Below are 25,183 nucleotides of genomic sequence, written 5' to 3'. Positions count from 1 at the left end.
TCCAGGGTGCCCGTGGGACGAAAGAAGTTCATTCTTTTTTTGCCAGTTTATTGTGACATGGCCGCCTCAGCTTATCTACTAGTCGTTCGCATTCAATCCGACTGATAAGAGTCCGATAACGTGAATTACAGGAGATAAAACTCCGATATAAAAGATGTCAGTCGGGGAACTAAACAATACAAATAAAAAAAAATGAATTTCTCGGATCGGCTTCGCTTTTTTACGGCAAGAGGTGATTGTGAAATATACATCGATCACCGCTCTTTCCTCTTTACCTGTCTGGTCTAGGAAATGCGTACAGAGGTGCCTAGATACCGCGTAATACATTTTTGAATGATGATTCATTCGCGTTTTATCTATCTTTCGTTGGTGTCCTTGAAAAGTCACAAATATCTCGTGGCGTATGACAAATTTAAAATGATTTCAACCCGTACAGCGCTTTTCTATGTATCACTTGTGCCTTATCTTTTCAAATTAAAAAAAAAATAAACAATTAGTAACGATACGAGATAGCGACGTTTTTATGGGGGTTCTTTGGGCCACGTGGTATATTGGCAAATAGCATTGCATTGCATTTAGTTTGTTCTTTTTTAGTTGGAAAGCATTTTTTGGAGATTCCTTGTACAGGAAACATTGTTCACGTAAAAATAAGCAAAAAAGTTTATCCAAGTCCGAAAATGAACAAATGAAAATCGCATAACGTTTGAGTTTTTTCTTATTTTCGACGTATAGAATCCATTCCTGCAGTTTGGGGCGATCCTTCCGACTCACCCTGTATTTATATTTTAATATTCGAAAACCTATTCTATATCACCACACCAGCAAACAATATTTTTTTAAGAAATGAACATTTCTATTCTAACGAGCGTTCAAATAAAAACGTGGTCGAAGTTGGCTCTGACACATTGGACGTAGGGAGTAGCTTATAGCGACCAACTTAACCTCATTTCTCAACGAGCTGTATAGCAGCTGTCAGTTTCAATAACGTTAATGACTATATAACTTTATTTTAAAGAATAATCGTGATAACAATAACAAACAATTAAAGGAGCTGCGGAAAGTGTCCCCCTCCTTGTTATAACAATAAATTAAAGCAGCTGCTGAAAGTGTCCCCCTCCTTGTTCCAAGCACTTTTCACACCTGTTCCTCAAAGAATTAAAGACATTTTCTAAGATGCTCGGGGTATTGTTAATTTCACGAATCTTGTCTATAAGTCGAGCCTGCAGATGGTTTAAATCAGGAATAGGCAGTTCAAAAATAGTGTTTTTAAGGTAAGGCCACAAAAAGAAATCACACGGCGTAATATCACATGACCTCGGTGGAAATTCATGTTCAGCATTGAGACTTATTAGTCGATTTTGGAAAACTTCCCTCAACATATTCATCGTCTCGCCTGCCGTATGTGCCCTTGCGCCATCTTGTTGAAAGTAAAAGTTTGTAATTTCGTTTTCTTCCAGCTGGTTAACAAAAGGAGCGATAATTTCTTCTCTATACCTTTGCGCAGTAAGAGTACCATTAAAAAAAATAGGTCCATAAATCCTCCTTCGATTGAGAGCACACCAAACTCCAATTTTTTGAGCGTGTAGAGGGCCCTCGACAAAAAAGTTATCTGGTTTTTCAGAAGACCACATTCTCATATTCTGTGAGTTTACGTAACCACTTAAATGAAACCAGGCTTCATCAGAAAAAAAGGTGATATTATGAAGTTCACCGTAGTTGTTTAAAAACCATTCACAAAATACAGCCCGTCGCGGAAAATCAACTTCATGAAGTTCTTGCTGACAAGTTAAACGATAGGAGAACAAACGCAAATCTTTTTTTAACACTGTGTGGCAGGTACCGACTGATACTCCCACCATTTGTGATAAAACACGTACAGAAGTTCTTGGCGCATTTTCCATTATTTGTTGGACATTTTCTTTTAATTCTTCAGTCCGCTTTTTAGGTCGGCCGCTTCCTTCTTTTCTTGTTACACTGCCCGTTTCACGAAAAACATTAACACAACGCTGAACTGCACTTTGAAAAATTTTGTACTCAACAACGCCGGGAAATTGATTTTGAAATTCTATGAAACATTCCTCAATAGAATACTTCCATATTCCATCAATCTTGCGTCCATTTCTAAAGTAGGACTCTATGATAAACACTTTTTGTTCTTGAGAAAACACCATTTTAAACGCTTTTTAAAACGAAAATATTCAAATTGATAGCGGCGATATAGCGCTTTGACAGATGACGTTTAAGTTCATTTGCTATACGCTACGCCCTACGTCCAAATTTTCAGAACCAACTTGACCACGTTTTTATTTGAACACTCGTTATTTACGATTGAAAGAAACTACACCATTCTTTCTGCATTTCAGTTATCAATATCGCAAAATCGCAAATATGTGGGGAGGGATTGCGTCATTCGTTAAACCGTAACTTCTACGCCTATGACTTTTTTGAAATATCTAAATATCAGTGTATTTTGTTGAAATATTACATTTACGAAAAAAATGTAAGATTTTTGTATTTTCTTGTATTATATTACTGAAATAAAAAAAAATGTGAATTTGTTTAAGAAAAAGAGTACGATTATGATTGCAGTTTGATGACGGATACGTGGAAAAACGAGACTAACCTTCAAAGTTTCCTGTTACATTTTTTTATTTATTCACAATCACCTTATAATCGGACTTTTATCCACACATATGAACCGTCTAAAGTGATACTTTATCCACTAGTGGAATAAAGTAACTTTATATCACTATAGCCCAGTCATTATAGACATGAAAGAGCCTGTTTCGGGAAAAAAATACTATTAGAAGTTTCTCTGCGGAATATTGTTCGGAAACCTGTTATAAATAAAATATCAACAAATCAACTCGAGGCTAGTTGGGAAACTTTGTTTTAACAGTGGTCAAAGTTATAGAAAAGTGGTTTTTTGACTCACGTAAATAAACTATTATTCATAGTGAAAAAAAGTTTATAGAAAAAAGGTAGGTATTAAATAAGCCTATAAAATGAGAAAAGTCCGATTAAATTCCGATAATTTGTTTATGCACAAGAGCTCAAAAATGGTCGAAAATTGCCGTTTGTTTCAATTGCTAATAATTAATGCAATTTTTATCGCAGACACTTGTAATTCAGGATTTTTGAGGCTTTTTACACCCTTAATAAGTGGTAAAAATTTCAGCCCGAAAGCTTCATTGGTTTGGCGTTAGCGAAATTTGTTATCTAAGGTGATGCTATTTTCAATTTATTTTTCCCAAGCTCACAGGCGTTGTAGGGTTTCGATCATTAGTTGTTTTTGTACCTAAATTTAGTTTTTCAAATTTAATTTGTTTAAAAATGACTGAAAAAATGTTAATATTTATTAAATTGTTAAGCGCGCATGCTCCGCCTCGCTCTCCCCACTCGTTCGCTAGACCAAGTAATAGAACGCATCGCCGCTATCTTCTTTTTCGCAATTAAATAGTTGAATTCACCTTAATGTTAATGTAGGACATGAAAATATAGCTCTTAATGTATACTCTCTCCAAATTTCGGCTCTTAATATTAATAATTAAGGTCACTGCGATTAAATAAATAAAAAAAATTATCTCAGCTTCTAATCAACTTACAACAACGATTTTTTTTTAAATTCGAAGAAAACTAAAGTATAGAGGTTACTATTTTATTTTATAATAATTACCTATCTTAACAATTTAATAAATATTAACATTTTTTCAGTCATTTTTAAACAAATTAAATTTGAAAAATTAAATTATCAGTAAATGCATATGTCAATACAACTATTTAGGTACAAAAACAACTAATGATCGAAACCCTACAACGCCTGTGAGCTTGGGAAAAATGAATTGAAAATAGCATCTTCTTAGATAACAAATTCCGCCAACGCCAAACCAATGAAGCTTTCGGGCTGAAATTTTTATCACTTATTAAGGGTGTAAAAAGCCTCAAAAATCCTGAATTACAAGTGTCTACGATGAAAATTGCACTAATTATTAGCAATTGAAAAAAACGGCCATTTTCGACCATTTTTGAGCTCTTGCGCATAAACAAATTATCCGAATTTAATCGGACTTGTCTCATTTTAAAGGTTTATTTAATACCTACCTTTTTTGTATAAACCTCTTTTCGCTATGAATAATAGTTTTTTTACGCGAGTTAAAAAAACACTTTTCCATAACTTTGACCATTGTTTAAATAAAGTTTCCCAACTAGTCTCGAGTTGATTTTTTGATATTTTATTTATAACACATTTCCGAACAATATTCCGCAGAAAAACTTCTAATAGTATTTTTTTCCCGAAACAGGCTGTTCCATGTCTATAATGACTGGACCATAGAGAGAAGAAAATATTAATATCACCTTTTCTGCTTATTTCTCCCGCATGCCAACAAAAAGAGCGGGTTGTACATTTGAAGCACTGTTAATTTCTGCAGTGGCACGACAGTCACCAGTCAATTTGCCTCCCCTTTTCCGTTTCCCCTTTTTAAATCGACTCCGATTAGCGACTAGATATAAGGGCAACGCATTATAGGGGAACAAGTGTGGATTTTGCCACTCGCTACGCCATAAATAATTTAATAACATAAGAACGATTAAGTTGGTTGAGTTGAAATAAAGTGTGGAATACAGTGTGGAACATATAATACTCAAAGGGACTGTCATATTTAAATTGGATCGAGGAAGCCATGACCCATGTGTCTGTAAACATTTTTTATAACAACAAAACTTGTACATATTATTATTTATATATGTCGTCATTGTTTATACGGGTTTTCCCAAAACATTTATTGCAACTGATGCAAGCGTAATAATTATTTCGTTATCTAAATTAATTTAATCTGCGTGGCTTAAGCAGTTAGAAAGTTGTTTTTTTTCTGTTTCTAAATACCTGCATAGTTGCGAGAAAAGATATTTTCTATTGATTTGGGAAAGGTCAGATTTTAGGAATGATAATTTTCGGTCGCCATGCTACTAGTTCTGTTTTATCCCGTAGACTTCCTATACAGCCCGTATTTTCGCAACTGAACATTTTTGGATCATAGCAAACAATCATTAATTTTCCATGTAGAATCACACCCTTAAATATTTGCATATCACTAAGGAACACCCCGTATTTTTTTTTCTTATTTCTATAAAGATTAGTAAGAGTAGTAGTGCTATTTTGACTTGCCCTATTAGTCGAGGAAATACAAGCACAAAAAGAGCCGAAATCTCCGAAATGTTTCGATCAAGTCGTATCAAGATGGAGTTTTTTGCATTCGCTTTCTAAAATTACGTGGAAAAAATGTAGCAACTTTGTTTTATGTTTTTCGGCCAAATTGCATTTGTGCAGTGCAAAATGCATCCGGAAAAATGCATTTTTTAGTCACTTAGAAAAAATTCATAACTCGGTTAATAATACGTGGAATTGACTCAAATCAGGGTCCTGTGGGTTTTCGAGGTCGCTGATCCCGAATATGACCTTCAAATCGGTCCATCGCCGACATGGAGCTTAGGATTGATGATGAACGTCATCTCCGAGGCTTCTCCTGAATTTCACAATATATTGTAACGAGACTTGAGACCCGGAGGTTTTTCGGGTCGCTGATTCTTAATCTGGCGTCGGCGAGCACCCCCCGGACACCTGGTGCACCGGAACCTAGACATGGACGTCATCTCCGGGAGTTCTCCTGTAAAATTCGCGTAAACGAGCCGAAAATCGGATCAGGGGATTTTTCGGGGCGCTCTTATCGAAATCATCTTATAATATGACGCATGCACGACTGTGAGCCTCCAGGCCGGGGCCCTCGAAAAACTATCTGGGCCTTATACGTCAGTTGACGATGAAAATGATATTTAGTAGAATATTTTCAAATTAAAATAATGGAAACAATGACACTCTCAGATTTCAATATTATGACGTTTTGAGTTTATTATATTTCATATTTTCGATGTATGAGGATTGTCCAATCGAATAACTGTACTCACCTCGGGGGAAATGCGTGGTTTCGGCGATAAATCCGACAAAGAAATGGATTTTCTTTTGTGGGACACCAGCGTTTTTTTCCTGAGTTCCTCCTCCTTCTGAAAGTTCGAAGGCAAGAGTCGTCGCGGCGCGTCAAATAGGTACTCACTAGACCTGGTTTTTCTGCGTTCTGCCTTCTGTTTCTGCTCCCTGTACAGAGCGTTGTTTTTCAGTTCGTCGATCAGCTGAAGCGACACGGAATTTTTCCTTGACAACGCGGTTTTACGGAACACCGAATCATCGTCGTTGTTTCTGTTATCAAGATGTGGCAACTTCTTGGCGGATAATTCGGTTTTTCTTGGAACTTCCGGTGGTTTGGCCGGTCTAGGTCTGTTTACGTCGTCATTGTCCCTCTTTTTTATGTAAAAACTGAACGAACGTCGCGACAACGGCATATTCAACGCGCATAATCACCGTTTTTGACATCCATTCACATGTTTCACTCTAGATAACGAATTAAATTTTATAATTGCTTATCTAAATCATCACCACTAATTTTAGACTCTGATTTGAAATCCGCGCTAGCTGGCAGTGAATCGGGCAATACCAACATAACGAAAACGAACTGGAATGTCACTAGGGGATTTATTTTAATTAGAAAATCTCGAGTGTTATCTGCAATCGCGAATTAATGATATGTTTTCGATCTGGAATGAGATATGAACTTTGTTTTTCGGTTCTGGTGAATCTGGTGATAAATAATTTGCCGAATTTGTCGCAGAGTGTCGGTGAGTCACCTCATTCTCGTCACCAATCGCCGCACTGAGAGAAGTTAGTCGTTGTCGGGATTGTCGGGAATCAAAATGACATAGAGGGTGTTGTCCGGTGTTCAATTCTTTAAAATTTCATTACAATTCAAACAGAAGCGATTCGAATAGCATGTGCGTATAGCGTCTTTTGTTAATTCACACCAAATATCTGGAGCGAACATTAAAAATGGCCAGCTACTATAGGACTTTCATGGACAGCTTCTGGAGCGAGAGGATCTGGCTGCCCCCGAACACCACCTGGGCTGACATAGCCCCCGAGTCTAGCTCGGAGATCCAGCACGCCGACTACAGACACCTGTTCTACCCGCTGCCCATGGCCCTCTTGATGCTGCTCCTCAGATACTGCCTGGAAAAGTAAGTTGGAGGTTATGAGTCGTGTTTCGAGACGTTTCCGGCTTTTTTTCCAGGTATTGGTTCGCCCCCGTCGGCATGTCCCTTGGCATCAAGAACACCAGACCAAAGAAAGCCCCTCAGAACCCCGTGTTAGAGAAAGCTTACACTCATTCGAAGCGGTGGAAGCACAAGGAGGTTCGTAGCAGGGCTTGGAAATAGCGATTGTTTTTTTTTTTGTAAACAAGCGTGTTGTTTTTTTAGATACAAGGCTTGGCGAAGCAGACTGATATGACGGAAAGGCAAGTTGAGAGGTGGTTGAGGTTGCGCAAGGGACAGAACAAGCCTACGATCTTGACGAAGTTCTGCGAGAATTCCTGGAGGTGTTTGTATTATTCCTTTAGTTTTATATACGGCATTACTATACTGTGGGACAAGTCGTGGCTGTGGGACATCAGTGAATGCTGGTAAGCTTGAATTATTGTCGTTATTAGCGTAAATTTCGCAACTGTTAGAGGAGAAACTTTAATTTTTTAACGATTAATTATTTTTGATGGCCGAACATTGTCTAAATGTGTGGAAGACGTCTGCTGCCTCGTTTAGATTTACGTTGGTTTAATGGATGTGTTAATTTCAGTTAGTTAGTGTTGTAAAGTGGATCAAGGTCGGGAACGGAATTGCATGGTAAAGCTGTGCTTTAAGGTTGTTCTTAGTTATGTAATTTGTACAGCATAGATGTTGGAATTGCAAATCACAGTTTATTAGTACTAAATTTTCTTGTTTTAAATTATTATTTAAACTATTGGTGTTGTTTAATTTTTTTTTAAATTGAATGAATTTGGGACTAAAATTTATTTCAAATGCTGTTAGAAGAAAAGGAAAACATTTTTTACATTGTACGACGTACACATGATGATTCCAAGAAGTTTTATTATATGCTTTTAAATTTTTTATCTACATGTGCTTCGCTTATCAGCGCTTGCTAAAGGCTTTTGATATCTAGAGTAATTTAGATATCTCAGTGAGGCTATAAAGTTTTTTATTGTACTATTATTTACAACGTTAGCAAACAATTTTTTTTTATTGCCCTGCTGGTTCTTGGGTTTCATAATTAGCAGGAGAACGCAAGGCGGTTTCTAGGACGGCCTTGCACTTTTTCCATAGTTTTTTGATAAAAAAGTCATCTCTTTTCGCAATGACAGCGTTTTTGCCCCTCGTTTTTGTCGAGCTATAATTGTTTTATATGATTGCTAGAAGTGGCACGATTGTTTACTGCTCTATTCGACGTCATGTTATATAACACTGTTATTTGCATGAATAAAACTCGTCATTTACTATTTACTCGATTATGCAAGACATGATACCAGGAAAGATGAATAACTTGTTTGTTCGTATCATACCTTATTAAGGAATATGATAAGACCTGTTTTACTCAATAAATTGAACAAGAAATTGGCTAAGTTATATCGGCGTGTGCAACAGAGAAATAGTGATAAAAGTCCTTATCAAGTGAAGTCAAACAATGTACTTCGATACCAGACATCTAAGTATGCAAAATATATCCAATCCCACAGACAAGAGTCCTAATTAGCATTGAAAAACGCTAGCAATAGCTAGTAAACAGCAAGTTATTAGTAGTAGTAGTAGTAGTAAAGGGGCGGCCTCAGCCTGGCAATTAGGCCACAAGTGGGCCCTTTTTGCCTACCCCGCCGTCCCATCACCTGACCACTCTCTGCCTCTGACCCTCCTCGAACCTACCCGACGCCCTAATGAACGCCAGGATTTTGGTCCATGGAAGGTCTCTCACCTCAGCCCCTTGCAGCTCTTCAGCACCAAAGACTTTATGTCTTATTCTCCCAAAGGCTGCACACTGTCCCAGAAGGTGGACAGGGGTGTCCTCCCCTTCGCCACATTTCGGGCATAGAGGGTCCTCCTCAATTCCTATTAAGCTTAAATGCCTCCTAAGTCTGCAGTGGCCTGTCAGAACCCCCACCATTTGGTTTAGGGCTCTTCGACTGAGGCTCAGCAGCCATCTTGTCTTGGATTTGCTAGGTCCATGTATAAAACTATGGGCCTGCCTGCATCCTCTATTTCTCCTCCAATCCAGACCTAAAGTTTGATAGGCCCACTTATTGAGGGCCCCATTAATGCTGCCTCGTGTGATACCTAAGATTGGTTCAGGTCCCTGTCCAGGTCCCCTGGACCCAAGACGAGCTAATTGATCCGCCCTCTCGTTACCAGGGATGCCCCTATGGCCTGGGACCCAAACCAACTCTACACAGCTGCTCTAAACAGCAAGTTATTAAATAATTATCCAAAATAATTTTAATTAATGATATTGTATCGAAATGATCGTAAGCGTTTGGAACAGAATCGGATTCAGCTTAAATTGAAACTGTTCATGGTTTTGTTACTGTTTTGTTTATTTTGGATTAATTTAATAAAAGGAGGAAAAGGACTAGAAACACTATATTTTTAGAATTTTATAATTTTTTAATATCTGTTTTAACTTTCCCAAAGGCGTCCATTTTTACTTTATGTGGTGACAGTAGACACACTGATATTTGCAAATTAAATACATACACACCACATGGAAAAATAGTAACATAATTGTTTGTAAAAAAAAATATCAGTCGGATTAGTATTTTTAGTTATTTTTCTACTTATATTATTTTTAAAATAGCAAAAATAATTATTTTAAGTAATAAATTAGTTTTATTTGCAATTAGCAACATATCTATAGTAGGATGGTATTCGATGCAAAGTAGAGCAGAAAATTGTTGGTCTTTCATCAAAGGAAAATCCTGTCATCATTTTTAGGAGGCATAAGATGAACCATTTCAAATTTATCAGAATAAAGAGATTTTTGTAGGAACAGGGTGCCAGACGTGAACTGATCTCTTCATTCCTTCATAATGCATAAAGAAATTATTCGATTTCTAAACCCCTTAAAACCGTATTGCACTGGATCCCTTGACGGGCAATGATTTATTACTTTGCATCGAATATGATCCTACTATACATACATACATACCAATATCAGTTAATATTTATTTAAATAATGAATTTCTCAGTCCTTCATCCACGTTGAAATCAAAAAAAATATTGGTTGATTTATAAAGGTAACAACTGGCAACACTGATAAGCGCTCACATACAAGACGAGGCAAGAGTTTAAGTGCAGTTTCAAAAACAGGGTTCATAGTTTAAAAGTAATATTGGATTCTCATGTTTCTAGGTTTTCCCTGACAAAGAAAATGCAGGTCACTTATAGTTCATTTTTACATACTAATTTTTGTTTATGGATAAAACTTTTTCTAAACCGGACTCCATAATCTTTTTTATCCAAAGAGCCTCTCATAAAGGTTACAAAACCACAAATAATTTTCTCTTTCAAGAACCCCGGGCCTGCATTCACAAAATTTCCGGTACCAAACGTCAAATTCCCTGACTTTTATAAATACTTTTAAAATTCCCTGACTATTCCCTGTTTTTTTTATGAAAAATAATGAATTCCCTGACTTTTCCCGGTTTCCAGACCGCTATGGACCCTGAAAAACAAATTATAAATAGACTTTATTTGATTAAAAAAAATTGTAGTTTATTATTCAGGTATTCTGATATTTTAAATTTGCTCCCTCTGGAATCCCGCGTTAGCGCTGTCTTCCATGGTAATCAACTTAATGCCTCCTATTTATCCTTACTTTTCTATTTTTATTTTCCAATATTGGTATCATTTTGCTTTATTTTGTTTCCTTAGATTTCTCTCTTATAGTCCAGGAAATATAGAGTTGGACGCGACTTTTTGTTTCGGCAAGCTGAATTTATCACCATAGATGCTAAATATTATGTACAATAACATATTAGTTTCCATAGTCATAAAAATGGGGGAAAGATTGTTTACAGGGTGGTTAATTGTATAGTTTTTACGTAAATTCACGTTTTTCGCTTATAACTTTTTTCCGTTCATTTCCACGAGAAAACAGTTAAGTACTTTTTTTTTCGTCTTCAAAAGACCTACAAAACTAGCCTCGAGCGTAAAAAAGTATTGATTAGATCAAAAGTTATAAACAAGAAGTTTATTTATGACTTTTGAATTAAACATTTATAAACTGAGTAACTAAGGTTGCAAATTTGAAATTTAAAAAAAAAGATAGACTTCAATGTATTATGAAATCTGCCAGGAAAAAAATCAGTGCGATTGTGGAAGATCCTCGGGATCGTCCCGACTAATAATTAGTTAACTTGTTTATAAGGCCATAACTTGTAAACTATTCAATTTACCGATTCCAGATTTCGTGTGAGTTATTAGACAGTGATAAGGAATGAGAGGATGCGATGCCAAAACGTTCTGGTAATAATAACGCAGGTTATAGATGTTTTATTCGAAAGTAATAAATAAACTTCTTCTGTTTATAACTTTTGATCTAATCAATATTTTTTGACGCTCGAGGGCTAGTTTTTAGTTCTTTTGAAGACTAAAAAAAGTACTTTACTGTTTTCTCGTGGAAATGAACGGAAAAAAGTTATAAGCGAAAAACGTGAATTTACGTAAAAATTATACAATGAACCACCCTGTAAACAATCTTCCCCCCATTTTTATGACTGTGGAAACTAATATGTTATTGTACATAATAACGAGCGTTCAAATATATACGTGATCGAAGTTGTCTCTGACACATTGGACGTAGGGAGTAGCTTATAGCGACCAACTTAACCTCATTTCTCAACGAGCTGTATAGCAGCTGTCAGTTTCAATAACGTTAATGACTATATAACTTTATTTTAAAGAATAATCGTGATAACAATAACAAACAATTAAAGGAGCTGCGGAAAGTGTCCCCCTCCTTGTTATAACAATAAATTAAAGCAGCTGCTGAAAGTGTCCCCCTCCTTGTTCCAAGCACTTTTCACACCTGTTCCTCAAAGAATTAAAGACATTTTCTAAGATGCTCGGGGTATTGTTAATTTCACGAATCTTGTCTATAAGTCGAGCCTGCAGATGGTTTAAATCAGGAATAGGCAGTTCAAAAATAGTGTTTTTAAGGTAAGGCCACAAAAAGAAATCACACGGCGTAATATCACATGACCTCGGTGGAAATTCATGTTCAGCATTGAGACTTATTAGTCGATTTTGGAAAACTTCCCTCAACATATTCATCGTCTCGCCTGCCGTATGTGCCCTTGCGCCATCTTGTTGAAAGTAAAAGTTTGTAATTTCGTTTTCTTCCAGCTGGTTAACAAAAGGAGCGATAATTTCTTCTCTATACCTTTGCGCAGTAAGAGTACCATTAAAAAAAATAGGTCCATAAATCCTCCTTCGATTGAGAGCACACCAAACTCCAATTTTTTGAGCGTGTAGAGGGCCCTCGACAAAAAAGTTATCTGGTTTTTCAGAAGACCACATTCTCATATTCTGTGAGTTTACGTAACCACTTAAATGAAACCAGGCTTCATCAGAAAAAAAGGTGATATTATGAAGTTCACCGTAGTTGTTTAAAAACCATTCACAAAATACAGCCCGTCGCGGAAAATCAACTTCATGAAGTTCTTGCTGACAAGTTAAACGATAGGAGAACAAACGCAAATCTTTTTTTAACACTGTGTGGCAGGTACCGACTGATACTCCCACCATTTGTGATAAAACACGTACAGAAGTTCTTGGCGCATTTTCCATTATTTGTTGGACATTTTCTTTTAATTCTTCAGTCCGCTTTTTAGGTCGGCCGCTTCCTTCTTTTCTTGTTACACTGCCCGTTTCACGAAAAACATTAACACAACGCTGAACTGCACTTTGAAAAATTTTGTACTCAACAACGCCGGGAAATTGATTTTGAAATTCTATGAAACATTCCTCAATAGAATACTTCCATATTCCATCAATCTTGCGTCCATTTCTAAAGTAGGACTCTATGATAAACACTTTTTGTTCTTGAGAAAACGCCATTTTAAACGCTTTTTAAAACGAAAATATTCAAATTGATAGCGGCGATATAGCGCTTTGACAGATGACGTTTAAGTTCATTTGCTATACGCTACGCCCTACGTCCAAATTTTCAGAACCAACTTGACCACATTTTTATTTGAACGCTCGTTATTTAGTATGTATAGTGATACATTCACCGAAGCAAAAAGTCGTGAAATGGTCATTTCCCAGCTCTTTTTCCTGGCCTATTAGGACATGTTGAAAAAAGATCATAATTTTTGTACTTGTTTATTTTTATTTTTTCAAAAGTGTAATTGTGCGACGCCAATCGATTTTTATCTTCGATTCGTCACAACGACCGCGTCTTGGACGGCCGTAAATAACACGTATGCGTATCTCAAAAGTGGAATGCCCCTAGATAAGCGAGATGCACGCACGGAAAAGACAATTTCGTGAAAATTACCCGTATAAATAAGTTTTTATCGCGACCGTGCAGATAAGAAACGGAATAATCTCAACGGGCTTATCTGGAACAATTGCTTGTACTCGTCGTGTCGAGCGGTGCCAACGCGTTTCCCAACGCCGTGGAAGACCGAGAAAAAGTTCAATTTCCGCGGGTATGTTCGAGAGGCTGAAGAGGGCGAAGTCCTTCGTGGTCAGGACCAAGACGAGGGAGGAGCTGGACCTGTCCGAGAGCTCGCACTTGAGGAGGAACGTGGCCATCAACAGCAGCGTGATCGACCGCCAGAAGAAGCTGACAGCCGCTCGGACCCCTCAGAAAAACGACCCGAACAAGGCGCAGGCCAAGCTCAGCAGACCGACGTCGTCGTCGCACGAGAGGATCTACGACGACAGGCTCATCCTGGAGCAGATACGGAGGATAAATTTCGGGGACTCCAGGAATTCCGCTAGGAACGAGGTGTTGAATTATTACTACGCCAAGAACGGGCAGAAGAAGGATGGCGCCGGGAAAACTGCGAAGGATCAACGTCAAGGCGTCTTGGAAACAAACGAGCGGCGACCGAGGAGGGAAGGGATTGTTAAGAAATAAGTCGCGTGCCTTGTTTCTTTCGCGTTGTGTCGCAATTTGTGTTTAGTTGTAAGGTAATGAGATTTGTTGTGAGTTGCGAGGCGTTTGCAATTCTTAATTCAAGCAGGAGGTTGTAAAATTTTGTCCTGTGTAGAATTTTTGATTGTTGCGCAGACGTCATTTTTTTATAATTGTTGTTACAGTAAGTATTCTTATAGATAATGTTATACAAACACAATATTTGTTTATTTTTCTAAATATATGAGCGTTTATGTTATGTTCCTTATTTATTTGCCCACACATTTTTAACAAAATGTTTTTAGCCCAATCAAATTACATTTTCAGGTCACAAAAAAAATAGTTCAGTAATTGAAAATATGTAAAAACTAGGAAAAATTCCGTAGAATTCAAGGAACTACTTTACCCCACCTGAATTTTTGGGCTTCATTTTTAAAAAGGGCGTCCAAAGTTCGCAAAAAAAACCAGTTTTTTTCATTAAAAAAAACTAAACATTTTGGAAAAACATGTTTCAAACAAAAGTTGTAGGAATTTTTAATACGGATCGAAAAAAGCTTTGTAAATGTACATAAAAAGAAAAAATACACGTAGTTCGTTACGTAGGATCGACATATCACTTCTCTGAAGGAACATTGACGTAACTGTAAATATGTGAAAGAAAAAACTGAAAGAATTGAGGGTTGCTTTCGCTGTACAGCAAGAATAAAACGCTCTCTCAACGGTAATAATAAAGTATTTTATTGAAAACTAATTTGTATAGAAAAATACGTGTTGACGGGGTGAGTGTCGGAGAGTCCCCGTGCGTGGAGTCGGTCGTAGGTATATGAGTACGCATCTGGTCGCCGGCGCCAGCCCGCCGTAGACCCTTCCTGGAAGGTTGGTGCGTCCGGCGGCGCTCTTGACGTAATGCTTAAAAATGCATGCACTTGCGGCATGTGTACCCACAGAATTATGAAATTTGTCATTTAAATGAGGAGAAATTTATTAACAATTCTGTAACTGGAATAAGTGTGGAAACTATCTGTGTATTATAGAATCTGTTAAATAAAAAATGTGTTGGGATTATTATAAACAGAAATTTGAAATTACGTTATTGTTCTTCCGCTTGAGAAGCGATATAGTATATTAGTCTTCTCCCCCACAGCGTGCATCAAGGTGTGGGGCCGAGCAAGCAACATACGGGGCCTATAAAAATGAAGTTTAATGAAAGAAAATGGGACCAATCGTTGCGGACTATTTTTTATATTGAAGTACGATAACGTGTAAATTTCAGTCCTTATTATTGATAAATATATTGATAAAAAAAAATAAAAAATTTCGGTCCCTGTTGGTGATAGGACAGACTTTTTTTAAATTCGTGAAAAAATGTCACCTTTCGAATGGCAGTATCGACAATTTGATACGGATTGAAATCAAAAAGTTAGGTAATCAAAGTTTTATGGCCCCGAAAAAAAAAATCGATTTTTCGTTCGTTTTTTGCGATATTTGAAATCGATTTGAAGCTCGCGCAATATTTGCACATAATAATGTAATTATTAAAGAAAATTTTAAGCCCAACCACGTTCCTAAAGACGTGGCGGCCTATGAATTATGGGGATTTTACAAAAAAGCTTTTTTTTCGAAAAACTCGATTTTTGCGAAAATTATAAAATATTTTTGAATTTTATTTTGCTCACCAAGAACTATCCTTTCACCAAGTTTCATAAAAAATATTTATTTTTGAGAGACTGAGATAACTGCTATTTTGAAAAAATTGCGATTTTTAGCGTTTTTTTTTGCAATAACTAATTAATTTATTTATCGATCAAAACCGATTTGGGCTTATTCGATCTGTATTCAAAATTCCTACAACTTTGGTTTGAAACATGTTTTTCTAAAATGTTTAGGTTTTTTTTATAAATAAAAAAAAACTGTTTTTTGCGAACTTTTGCCGCCATTTTGAAAATAAAGCCCAAAAATTCAGGTGGGGTAAAGTAGTGCATTGAATTCTAGGGAATTTTTCCTAATTTTTACATATTTTCAATTACTGAACTATTTTTTGGCAAAAAAATTAGGTAATTTCGATAATTTGATTGGACTATTTATAGTAACCAAGTTAGTGTCAAAATCAGAATTTTATTTAAAATTTTTTTAAATAAACTCCAAGTCTTAATTGATATATTAAAACGAAATTTGGGTTTTTTGACGTGATACATTAAAATTTCCTCATAATGTTGGCATACATTCTAGAGGGCGCCACTTATGTGGTCTTGAACTTTTGTAGTTCAATTTTTTGCTAGATACTGTACCTTATTTTCTGATAGCAACATCTCTTTTTCCATCGTTCTTACATCAAAACGGTATACCTTCTTAACGTTGCTAGGATTCACCAATCTTGAGATATTTGCATTTAAAAGATTCAACAATTTAAAGGTTTAAACTCACACTGTACTCGTAGATATATTTTATCAAAGTAGTCCTGCATATAAAAACAAAAACAATGAAAAATGCTTTCAAAACTAATTTATTCCAAACATGTCACTTAATTAGTGTTGGAATACCATTTTGATGTAAAAGTAATGGGAAGAGATATTGCCAGCACAAAATAATAAAAATACAGTGTGTAGCAAAAAATGTGTTAACTATATAAAAGTTCTAAGAGGTGGCGCCCTCTAGAATGCCTGAAAAAATTATGGGGAAATTGAATTTTTCATATCAAAAAACCCTGGGATATCAAATTTCATTTAAATACATCAATTAGCTCGGATGTTATTTAAAAAAATTTGAAAATAAAATTCTGTAACACTGTTACTATAAACTTTTGGACCAAGATAAGTTTGTTCAGATCACATTATTGTGATGTCACAAATCACCTTTTACTCTGTACAATTCATTTTGGGACACTATAAAATTTGAATCTTGTCACAATTGGAGGGCTCAGAAGCCAATCAGTGTAAATCACCGAATATAGAAAATGAGAAAATTGGCTATTTGTAAAACTTGTTGTAACAAAATAAAGATTCCCGTAAAGATACTAATAATTATTTTTATTGAGATAAAGCGTTTCATAAGTTTCAACTTTAAGAAGACACCTTCAATATGTAACTCAATTTTCAGAGAAAAGTGACACACAAAACCAGTTTTATTTTGTTTAGCCAGCCGATTTATTGTAACAAGTAAAACCTAATCATGGAAATAGTGAATCGTAACAATTTCTTAACCGTAAACCTGCTACATTTTTTAATTCTTGATGAAATAAAAATGTCCAAACTTGTGATGATAATTTTTATCCTAAAAGTTGGTAGCCTTAAATTTAGCCAATAAATGAGCCAATTTATTGTAACAAGTACTACGGGAGTACAGTATTGTAACGATTTCTTGACCGATTTATTGTGTGATGTGGTAAATGTAAAACTTGTTCTACATTTATTTATTTTTGACTCGATGAATTGTCACTTATAATGTCGCTGGTCCATAAATTATATCCGGAAACTTTTTCAAGGTCATGGATACTTTAAAAATCCTGAGTCGAAGACGAGAGATAATTATTTAAAAATATTCGTAACTAAGAAAAAATTTCCCAGAATAATTTCCGCATGTGCGGTTTTCGGCAAGAAAATTTCACACCAAAATTTACCAAAAATCGTTATATATAAGTTGTCAAATGAAGCAATTAACAATTATTAAAAAAAAATTAAATTTAAAAACTTTATAATACAAACCTGATTTATTGTCATTTTCGACCACTTCGTTGTAAAAATATAAATTGTTTGTGTACTACTGATACTGGGTCTCTCTTTTTTTTGTAGTTGCACGGTTTTCAGTACGCTTTTCGATTTGACAGTGCTAAATAATTCGTACAGTAGTGCGTAATATCATTATCGATTTGCTGTTGCTTTGCGCAATAAAAATGGCACATGTTTATGAAAACAATGAACTAGTGGACATAATGTCAACTTACGGGGAGTGTCGACAAAATGCAGCCACAGCATGTCGCTTGTACGCGGAAAGGTTTCCTTCACGAAATCATTCGGCTCCGCGGATGTTTGTAAATTTAGTTATACGACTCCGCGACACACGGTATTTAAAGGAACAACGAGGAGATTTCACTGGAAGACCTTCTCCACGCGAAATGATGGAGATCGAGGAAGAAATTTTAGAAATTGTCGAAAACGACACATCGAATTTTTTTTATGACTTCTACTGGCTGTTAAAATAAATAACTCAACTTTGAGAACACCCTGTATAAATTGTGACAATTACTTTAAAATTATTGGTCAAGTACAACACAACCATGATTAAGTCGGGCTCAAACTAGATTCGTTATTTTCAGGAATGGGTTTCCGCACCAATCGGTGACCAGCGACATCTGGTGGTACTACATGGTCTCGTTATCCTTCTACTGGTCCCTGTGCGTCAGCCAGTTCTTTGACGTTAGGCGGAAAGACTTCTGGCAGATGTTCATCCACCACATCGCCGCCATACTCCTGATGTCCCTCTCCTGGATGGTCAACGTCTTCCGCATAGGCTGCCTCGTCCTGGTGGTGCACGACAGCGCCGACATATTCTTAGAGGTGAGTTAGCGTCACTTTTTTTCATCAAACGAGTCGATTGCATGTTTGTTTTAGGGCGCAAAGATGGCGAAGTACGCCGGGTATCAGAAATTGTGCGACGCCATTTTCGCTATTCTCACCGTCCTTTGGATCCTGACCAGGCTGGTGATCTATCCGTTCTGGATAATTCGCAAGTAAGTGGATGGATTTTTTTTGTAATTCTTAAGCTCGCCCAAACTCGACCTCATTTCGTTCCATCCTAGTACGATCCCACTAGAAAAATTAAAGTTTTAATCGTTAATATCACAAATTTTAAAATTGGAAATAATTTGAAAGTATTTTCGACGGCAGTGCTGATAAAAATTACTAACAGACTTGATCAAGCTGAGCATCATGTTGTAAAAAAAAAATTGTGCGACATTGGAAAAAATTAACCGCTCTTGCGGTTTCCTTTTTGCTCTTTCCGTTTTGCTCTTATCGCATCTAACGGGATGATATACATTTTATATCCCATCATTCCTCTCCTCCGCCGCCGCGAGTTCCCGTTCCAGAATCCCCCTCCATATCCATAAAGAACGGAACCCCGAACCCGTCTCACGAAGCACGCCGATTTTTGCAGCACATCGATCGACGCCCCGAAGGTCGTGCCCATGTTCCCCGCCTACTACATCTTCAACAGCCTGCTGATCCTGCTGCTGGTGCTGCACTGCTTCTGGACCTACCTGCTGTTGAAGATAGCGTACAACTCGCTGAAGGCCGGTCAGATGGAGGGGGACATCCGTTCGAGCAGCGACGACTACAGCGAGGAGTCCAAGTCCCAATGATGACTAAGACTCCTAGCCAAATAGCCGTAGTTGTTTGTGTTTCGCGTCCGGGGCCCCGTCCGACGCGAGGCCGTCTGCGACTTTCGTCCCTAGGATAGGATTTGCCCCGGGCGGCCCCCCCAAAGATTATTATTTATTGGATCGGATGTTGCAGCTTGTCGTCGTCGTCATGACGTCCATCGAGGAGCACGGGCCGAGGTGGCGACGTTCACTCGGCTTTCATTATTAATTCATTTAGTGTCGTTNACCATTTTAAACGCTTTTTAAAACGAAAATATTCAAATTGATAGCGGCGATATAGCGCTTTGACAGATGACGTTTAAGTTCATTTGCTATACGCTACGCCCTACGTCCAAATTTTCAGAACCAACTTGACCACGTTTTTATTTGAACGCTCGTTATTTAGTATCTATAGTGATCCATTCAGCTTGCCGAAGCAAAAAGTCGTGAAATGGTCATTTCCCAGCTTTTTTTCCTGGCCTATTAGGACATGTTGAACAAAGATCATAATTTTTGTACTTGTTTATTTTTATTTTTTCAAAAGTGTCATTGTGCGACGCCAATCGATTTTTATCTTCGATTCGTCACAATGACCGCGTCTTGGACGGCCGTAAATAACACGTATGCGTATCTCAAAAGTGGAATGCCCCTAGATAAGCGAGATGCACGCACGGAAAAGACAATTTCGTGAAAATTACCCGTATAAATAAGTTTTTATCTTTACCGTGTAGATAAGAAACGGAATAATCTCAACGGGCTTATCTGGAACAATTGCTTGTACTCGTCGTGTCGAGCGGTGCCAACGCGTTTCCCAACGCCGTGGAAGACCGAGAAAAAGTTCAATTTCCGCGGGTATGTTCGAGAGGCTGAAGAGGGCGAAGTCCTTCGTGGTCAGGACCAAGACGAGGGAGGAGCTGGACCTGTCCGAGAGCTCGCACTTGAGGAGGAACGTGGCCATCAACAGCAGCGTGATCGACCGCCAGAAGAAGCTGACAGCCGCTCGGACCCCTCAGAAAAACGACCCGAACAAGGCGCAGGCCAAGCTCAGCAGACCGACTTCGTCGTCGCACGAGAGGATCTACGACGACAGGCTCATCCTGGAGCAGATACGGAGGATAAATTTCGGGGACTCCAGGAATTCCGCTAGGAACGAGGTGTTGAATTATTACTACGCCAAGAACGGGCAGAAGAAGGATGGCCCGGGGAAATCTGCGAAGGATCAACGTCAAGGCGTCTTGGAAACAAACGAGCGGCGACCGAGGAGGGAAGGGATTGTTAAGAAATAAGTCGCGTGCCTTGTTTCTTTCGCGTTGTGTCGCAATCTGTGTTTAGTTGTAAGGTAATGAGATTTGTTGTGAGTTGCGAGGCGTTTGCAATTCTTAATTCAAGCAGGAGGTTGTAAAATTTTGTCCTGTGTAGAATTTTTGATTGTTGCGCAGACGTCATTTTTTTATAATTGTTGTTACAGTAAGTATTCTTATAGATAATGTTATACAAACACAATATTTGTTTATTTTTCTAAATATATGAGCGTTTATGTTATGTTCCTTATTTATTTGCCCACATTTTTCAACATAATGTTTTATAGTAACTGAGCTAATGTCCAAAATCGGAATTTTATTTTCAATTTGTTTAAATAACCTTCCAAGTAATTGATGTATTTAAACGAAATTTAGTTTCTCGGTTTTTTTTTTACGTGATACATTCAAATTTCCTCATAATTTTGACATACATTCTAGAGGACGCCACTTACGTCGTCTCCTTGTACTTTTGTAGTTCATAAATTTCGTGCTAGACACTGTACCTTACTTTCTGATAGCAACATCTCTTTTTCCATCGTTCTTACATCAAAACGGTATACCTTCTTAACCATCCGTTGCTAGGAATTAACATTCTTGAGATATTTGCATTTAAAAGAATCAACAATTTAAAGGTTTAAACTCAAAAATTGTTAACTATAAAAGTTCTAAGAGGTGGCGCCCTCTAGAATGTATAAAAAAGTTATGAGGAAATTGATTTTTTTTTATCAAAAAACCCTGGGATATCAAATTTCATTTAAATACATCAATTAGCTCGGAGGTTATTTAAAAAAATTTGAAAATAAAATTCTGTAACACTGTTACTATAAACTTTTGGACCAAGATAAGTTTGTTCAGATCACATTATTGTGATGTCACAAATCACCTTTTACTCTGTACAATTCATTTTGGGACACTGTGTATAAAATTTGAGTCTTGTCTTACAATTGAAGGGCTCAGAAACAAATCAGTGTAAATCACCGAATATAGACAATGAAAAAATTGGCTATTTGTAAAACTTATTGTAACAAAATAAAGATTCCCGTAAAGATACTAATAATTATTTTTATTGAGATAAAGCGTTTCATAAGTTTCAACTTTAAGAAGACACCTTCAATATGTAACTCAATTTTCAGAGAAAAGTGACTTACACAAAACCAGTTTTATTTTGTTTAGCCAGCCGATTTATTGTAACAAGTAAAACCTAATCATGGAAATAGTGAATCGTAACAATTTCTTAACCGTAAACCTGCTACATTTTTTAATTCTTGATGAAATAAAAATGTCCAAACTTGTAATGATAATTTTTATCCTAAAAGTTGGTAGCCTTAAATTTAGCCAATAAATAGGCCAATTTATTGTAACACGTTCTACGGGAGTACAGTGTAACGATTTCTTGACCGATTTATTGTGTGATGTGGTAAATGTAAAACTTGTTCTACATTTATTTATTTTTGACTCGATGAATTGTCACTTATAATGTCGCTAGTCCATAAATTATATCCGGAAACTTTTTCAAGGTCATGGATACTTTAAAAATCCTGAGTCGAAGACGAGAGATAATTATTTAAAAATATTCGTAACTAAGAAAAAATTTCCCAGAATAATTTCCGCATGTGCGGTTTTCGGCAAGAAAATTTCACACCAAAATTTACCAAAAATCGTTATATATAAGTTGTCAAATGAAGCAATTAACAATTATTAAAAAAAAAATGAAATTTAAAAACTTTATAATACAAACCTGATTTATTGTCATTTTCGACCACTTCGTTGTAAAAATATAAATTGTTTGTGTACTACTGATACTGGGTCTCTCTTTTTTTTGTAGTTGCACGGTTTTCAGTACGCTTTTCGATTTGACAGTGCTAAATAATTCGTACAGTAGTGCGTAATATCATTATCGATTTGCTGTTGCTTTGCGCAATAAAAATGGCACATGTTTATGAAAACAATGAACTAGTGGACATAATGTCAACTTACGGGGAGTGTCAACAAAATGCAGCCACAGCATGTCGCTTGTACGCGGAAAGGTTTCCTTCACGAAATCATTCGGCTCCGCGGATGTTTGTAAATTTAGTTATACGACTCCGCGACACACGGTATTTAAAGGAACAACGAGGAGATTTCACTGGAAGACCTTCTCCACGCGAAATGATGGAGATCGAGGAAGAAATTTTAGAAATTGTCGAAAACGACACATCGAATTTTTTTTATGACTTCTACTGGCTGTTAAAATAAATAACTCAACTTTGAGAACACCCTGTATAAATTGTGACAATTACTTTAAAATTATTGGTCAAGTACAACACAACCATGATTAAGTCGGGCTCAAACTAGATTCGTTATTTTCAGGAATGGGTTTCCGCACCAATCGGTGACCAGCGACATCTGGTGGTACTACATGGTCTCGTTATCCTTCTACTGGTCCCTGTGCGTCAGCCAGTTCTTTGACGTTAGGCGGAAAGACTTCTGGCAGATGTTCATCCACCACATCGCCGCCATACTCCTGATGTCCCTCTCCTGGATGGTCAACGTCTTCCGCATAGGCTGCCTCGTCCTGGTGGTGCACGACAGCGCCGACATATTCTTAGAGGTGAGTTAGCGTCACTTTTTTTCATCAAACGAGTCGATTGCTTGTTTGTTTTAGGGCGCAAAGATGGCGAAGTATGCCGGGTATCAGAAATTGTGCGACGCCATTTTCGCTATTCTCACCGTCCTTTGGATCCTGACCAGGCTGGTGATCTATCCGTTCTGGATAATTCGCAAGTAAGTGGATGGATTTTTTTTGTAATTCTTAAGCTCGCCCAAACTCGACCTCATTTCGTTCCATCCTAGTACGATCCCACTAGAAAAATTAAAGTTTTAATCGTTAATATCACAAATTTTAAAATTGGAAATAATTTGAAAGTATTTTCGACGGCAGTGCTGATAAAAATTACTAACAGACTTGATCAAGCTGAGCATCATGTTGTAAAAAAAAAATTGTGCGACATTGGAAAAAATTAACCGCTCTTGCGGTTTCCTTTTTGCTCTTTCCGTTTTGCTCTTATCGCATCTAACGGGATGATATACATTTTATATCCCATCATTCCTCTCCTCCGCCGCCGCGAGTTCCCGTTCCAGAATCCCCCTCCATATCCATAAAGAACGGAACCCCGAACCCGTCTCACGAAGCACGCCGATTTTTGCAGCACATCGATCGACGCCCCGAAGGTCGTGCCCATGTTCCCCGCCTACTACATCTTCAACAGCCTGCTGATCCTGCTGCTGGTGCTGCACTGCTTCTGGACCTACCTGCTGTTGAAGATAGCGTACAACTCGCTGAAGGCCGGTCAGATGGAGGGGGACATCCGTTCGAGCAGCGACGACTACAGCGAGGAGTCCAAGTCCCAATGATGACTAAGACTCCTAGCCAAATAGCCGTAGTTGTTTGTGTTTCGCGTCCGGGGCCCCGTCCGACGCGAGGCCGTCTGCGACTTTCGTCCCTAGGATAGGATTTGCCCCGGGCGGCCCCCCCAAAGATTATTATTTATTGGATCGGATGTTGCAGCTTGTCGTCGTCGTCATGACGTCCATCGAGGAGCACGGGCCGAGGTGGCGACGTTCACTCGGCTTTCATTATTAATTCATTTAGTGTCGTTTCATGATTTTTTTTCTAGTTCGAATCGCGCGTACATTCCAGTTGAAGGTGTACCCCGTCAGACATCACAGATTTTTTACGGTTTCGGCGGTGATACAGTTGGAAGATGTTGCATTTGATCGTAGCTTAATTTGTTAAAACGTGAAGTATTTGATTTTTGTTTCTCGAAGTGAATGTCTCTGTTTTCCATTCTTTGTATGTTGAGTACAAAACTAAATTTTAATGTTTGCTTTTTGTATGTAATAAAAATCATGTTTCTATTAACTGCGTCTCTGTGATTTGATGCGAAACACGTCACAAAGGGATTTTTAGACTTCAGCTGTCAAAATTACCACAAAATTGATTCCTTCATAATGCATCAGACATCACACATGTTTTATGGTTTCAGTGGTAATACAGGGTGTTTCGCATAAGAAACGACACAGAGCAGGAGCAAAATATGGTGATTTAGGAGGCCTGGAAATTGTTTCCATATATCCTTCTGTATGGGGCATTCCACGCCAAATCAAAAATGGTATTCATCAAGAAATTTTTGTTTTTTCGAAAATTTAAAAAAAACAGTGGATAGGTCCAGATAATTTTGATCTATTTTTTTTCAAAAAGTACATCTAAAAACCAAAATTTTGAAAAAAAATGTCCCGATAACTCAATTTTTGAAAAAGTTATAGATATTTAAAAAAATGAGTTATCGGGACGTTTTTTTCCATTATTTCTTTCCTATATTTTATTTTCAATTTTGAGATTCTTTATACATTTTCAAAAATGTTGTTATGTGGAATAAGCTAAATTTGAAAAAAAATATTTTTTGAATCAAT

General features: G+C 37.2%; 2 protein-coding genes across 2 annotated transcripts; both read left to right on the top strand.

The window, feature by feature from the left end:
• The first annotated feature begins 6,461 nt into the window (after positions 1 to 6,461).
• Positions 6,462 to 19,669, top strand: LOC108906836 (ceramide synthase 6). Its single transcript, XM_018710258.2, has 6 exons — positions 6,462 to 7,125; positions 7,179 to 7,299; positions 7,366 to 7,568; positions 18,387 to 18,627; positions 18,682 to 18,800; positions 19,226 to 19,669. Exons 1-6 carry the CDS (start codon positions 6,938 to 6,940, stop codon positions 19,428 to 19,430), a joined length of 1,077 nt encoding a protein of 358 aa, XP_018565774.1. The 5' UTR covers positions 6,462 to 6,937; the 3' UTR covers positions 19,431 to 19,669.
• Positions 19,670 to 20,820: 1,151 nt separating this feature from the next.
• Positions 20,821 to 24,632, top strand: LOC111693086 (ceramide synthase 6-like). Its single transcript, XM_023457220.1, has 4 exons — positions 20,821 to 20,897; positions 23,081 to 23,321; positions 23,376 to 23,494; positions 23,920 to 24,632. The coding sequence occupies exons 2-4, from the start codon at positions 23,130 to 23,132 to the stop codon at positions 24,122 to 24,124; spliced, it is 516 nt and encodes a 171-aa protein (XP_023312988.1). The 5' UTR covers positions 20,821 to 20,897; positions 23,081 to 23,129; the 3' UTR covers positions 24,125 to 24,632.
• Positions 24,633 to 25,183: the final 551 nt, after the last annotated feature.

Source organism: Anoplophora glabripennis, unplaced genomic scaffold (genome assembly GCF_000390285.2).
Source record: "Anoplophora glabripennis isolate ALB-LARVAE unplaced genomic scaffold, Agla_2.0 scaffold59, whole genome shotgun sequence".
NCBI classification, from domain to species: domain Eukaryota; kingdom Metazoa; phylum Arthropoda; class Insecta; order Coleoptera; family Cerambycidae; genus Anoplophora; species Anoplophora glabripennis.
Note: the sequence above shows the minus strand (reverse complement) of the source record. Positions and strands in the feature narration are given on the sequence as shown.

Coding starts and splice junctions, on each gene's coding strand:
- LOC111693086 (XM_023457220.1), top strand. CDS start 23,130: ATGGTCTCGTTATCCTTCTACTGGTCCCTGTGCGTCAGCCAGTTCTTT. Junction 23,322..23,375: donor GCGCCGACATATTCTTAGAG/GTGAGTTAGCGT, acceptor TGTTTGTTTTAG/GGCGCAAAGATGGCGAAGTA. Junction 23,495..23,919: donor CCGTTCTGGATAATTCGCAA/GTAAGTGGATGG, acceptor CGATTTTTGCAG/CACATCGATCGACGCCCCGA.
- LOC108906836 (XM_018710258.2), top strand. CDS start 6,938: ATGGCCAGCTACTATAGGACTTTCATGGACAGCTTCTGGAGCGAGAGG. Junction 7,569..18,386: donor TGGGACATCAGTGAATGCTG/GTAAGCTTGAAT, acceptor CGTTATTTTCAG/GAATGGGTTTCCGCACCAAT. Junction 18,801..19,225: donor CCGTTCTGGATAATTCGCAA/GTAAGTGGATGG, acceptor CGATTTTTGCAG/CACATCGATCGACGCCCCGA.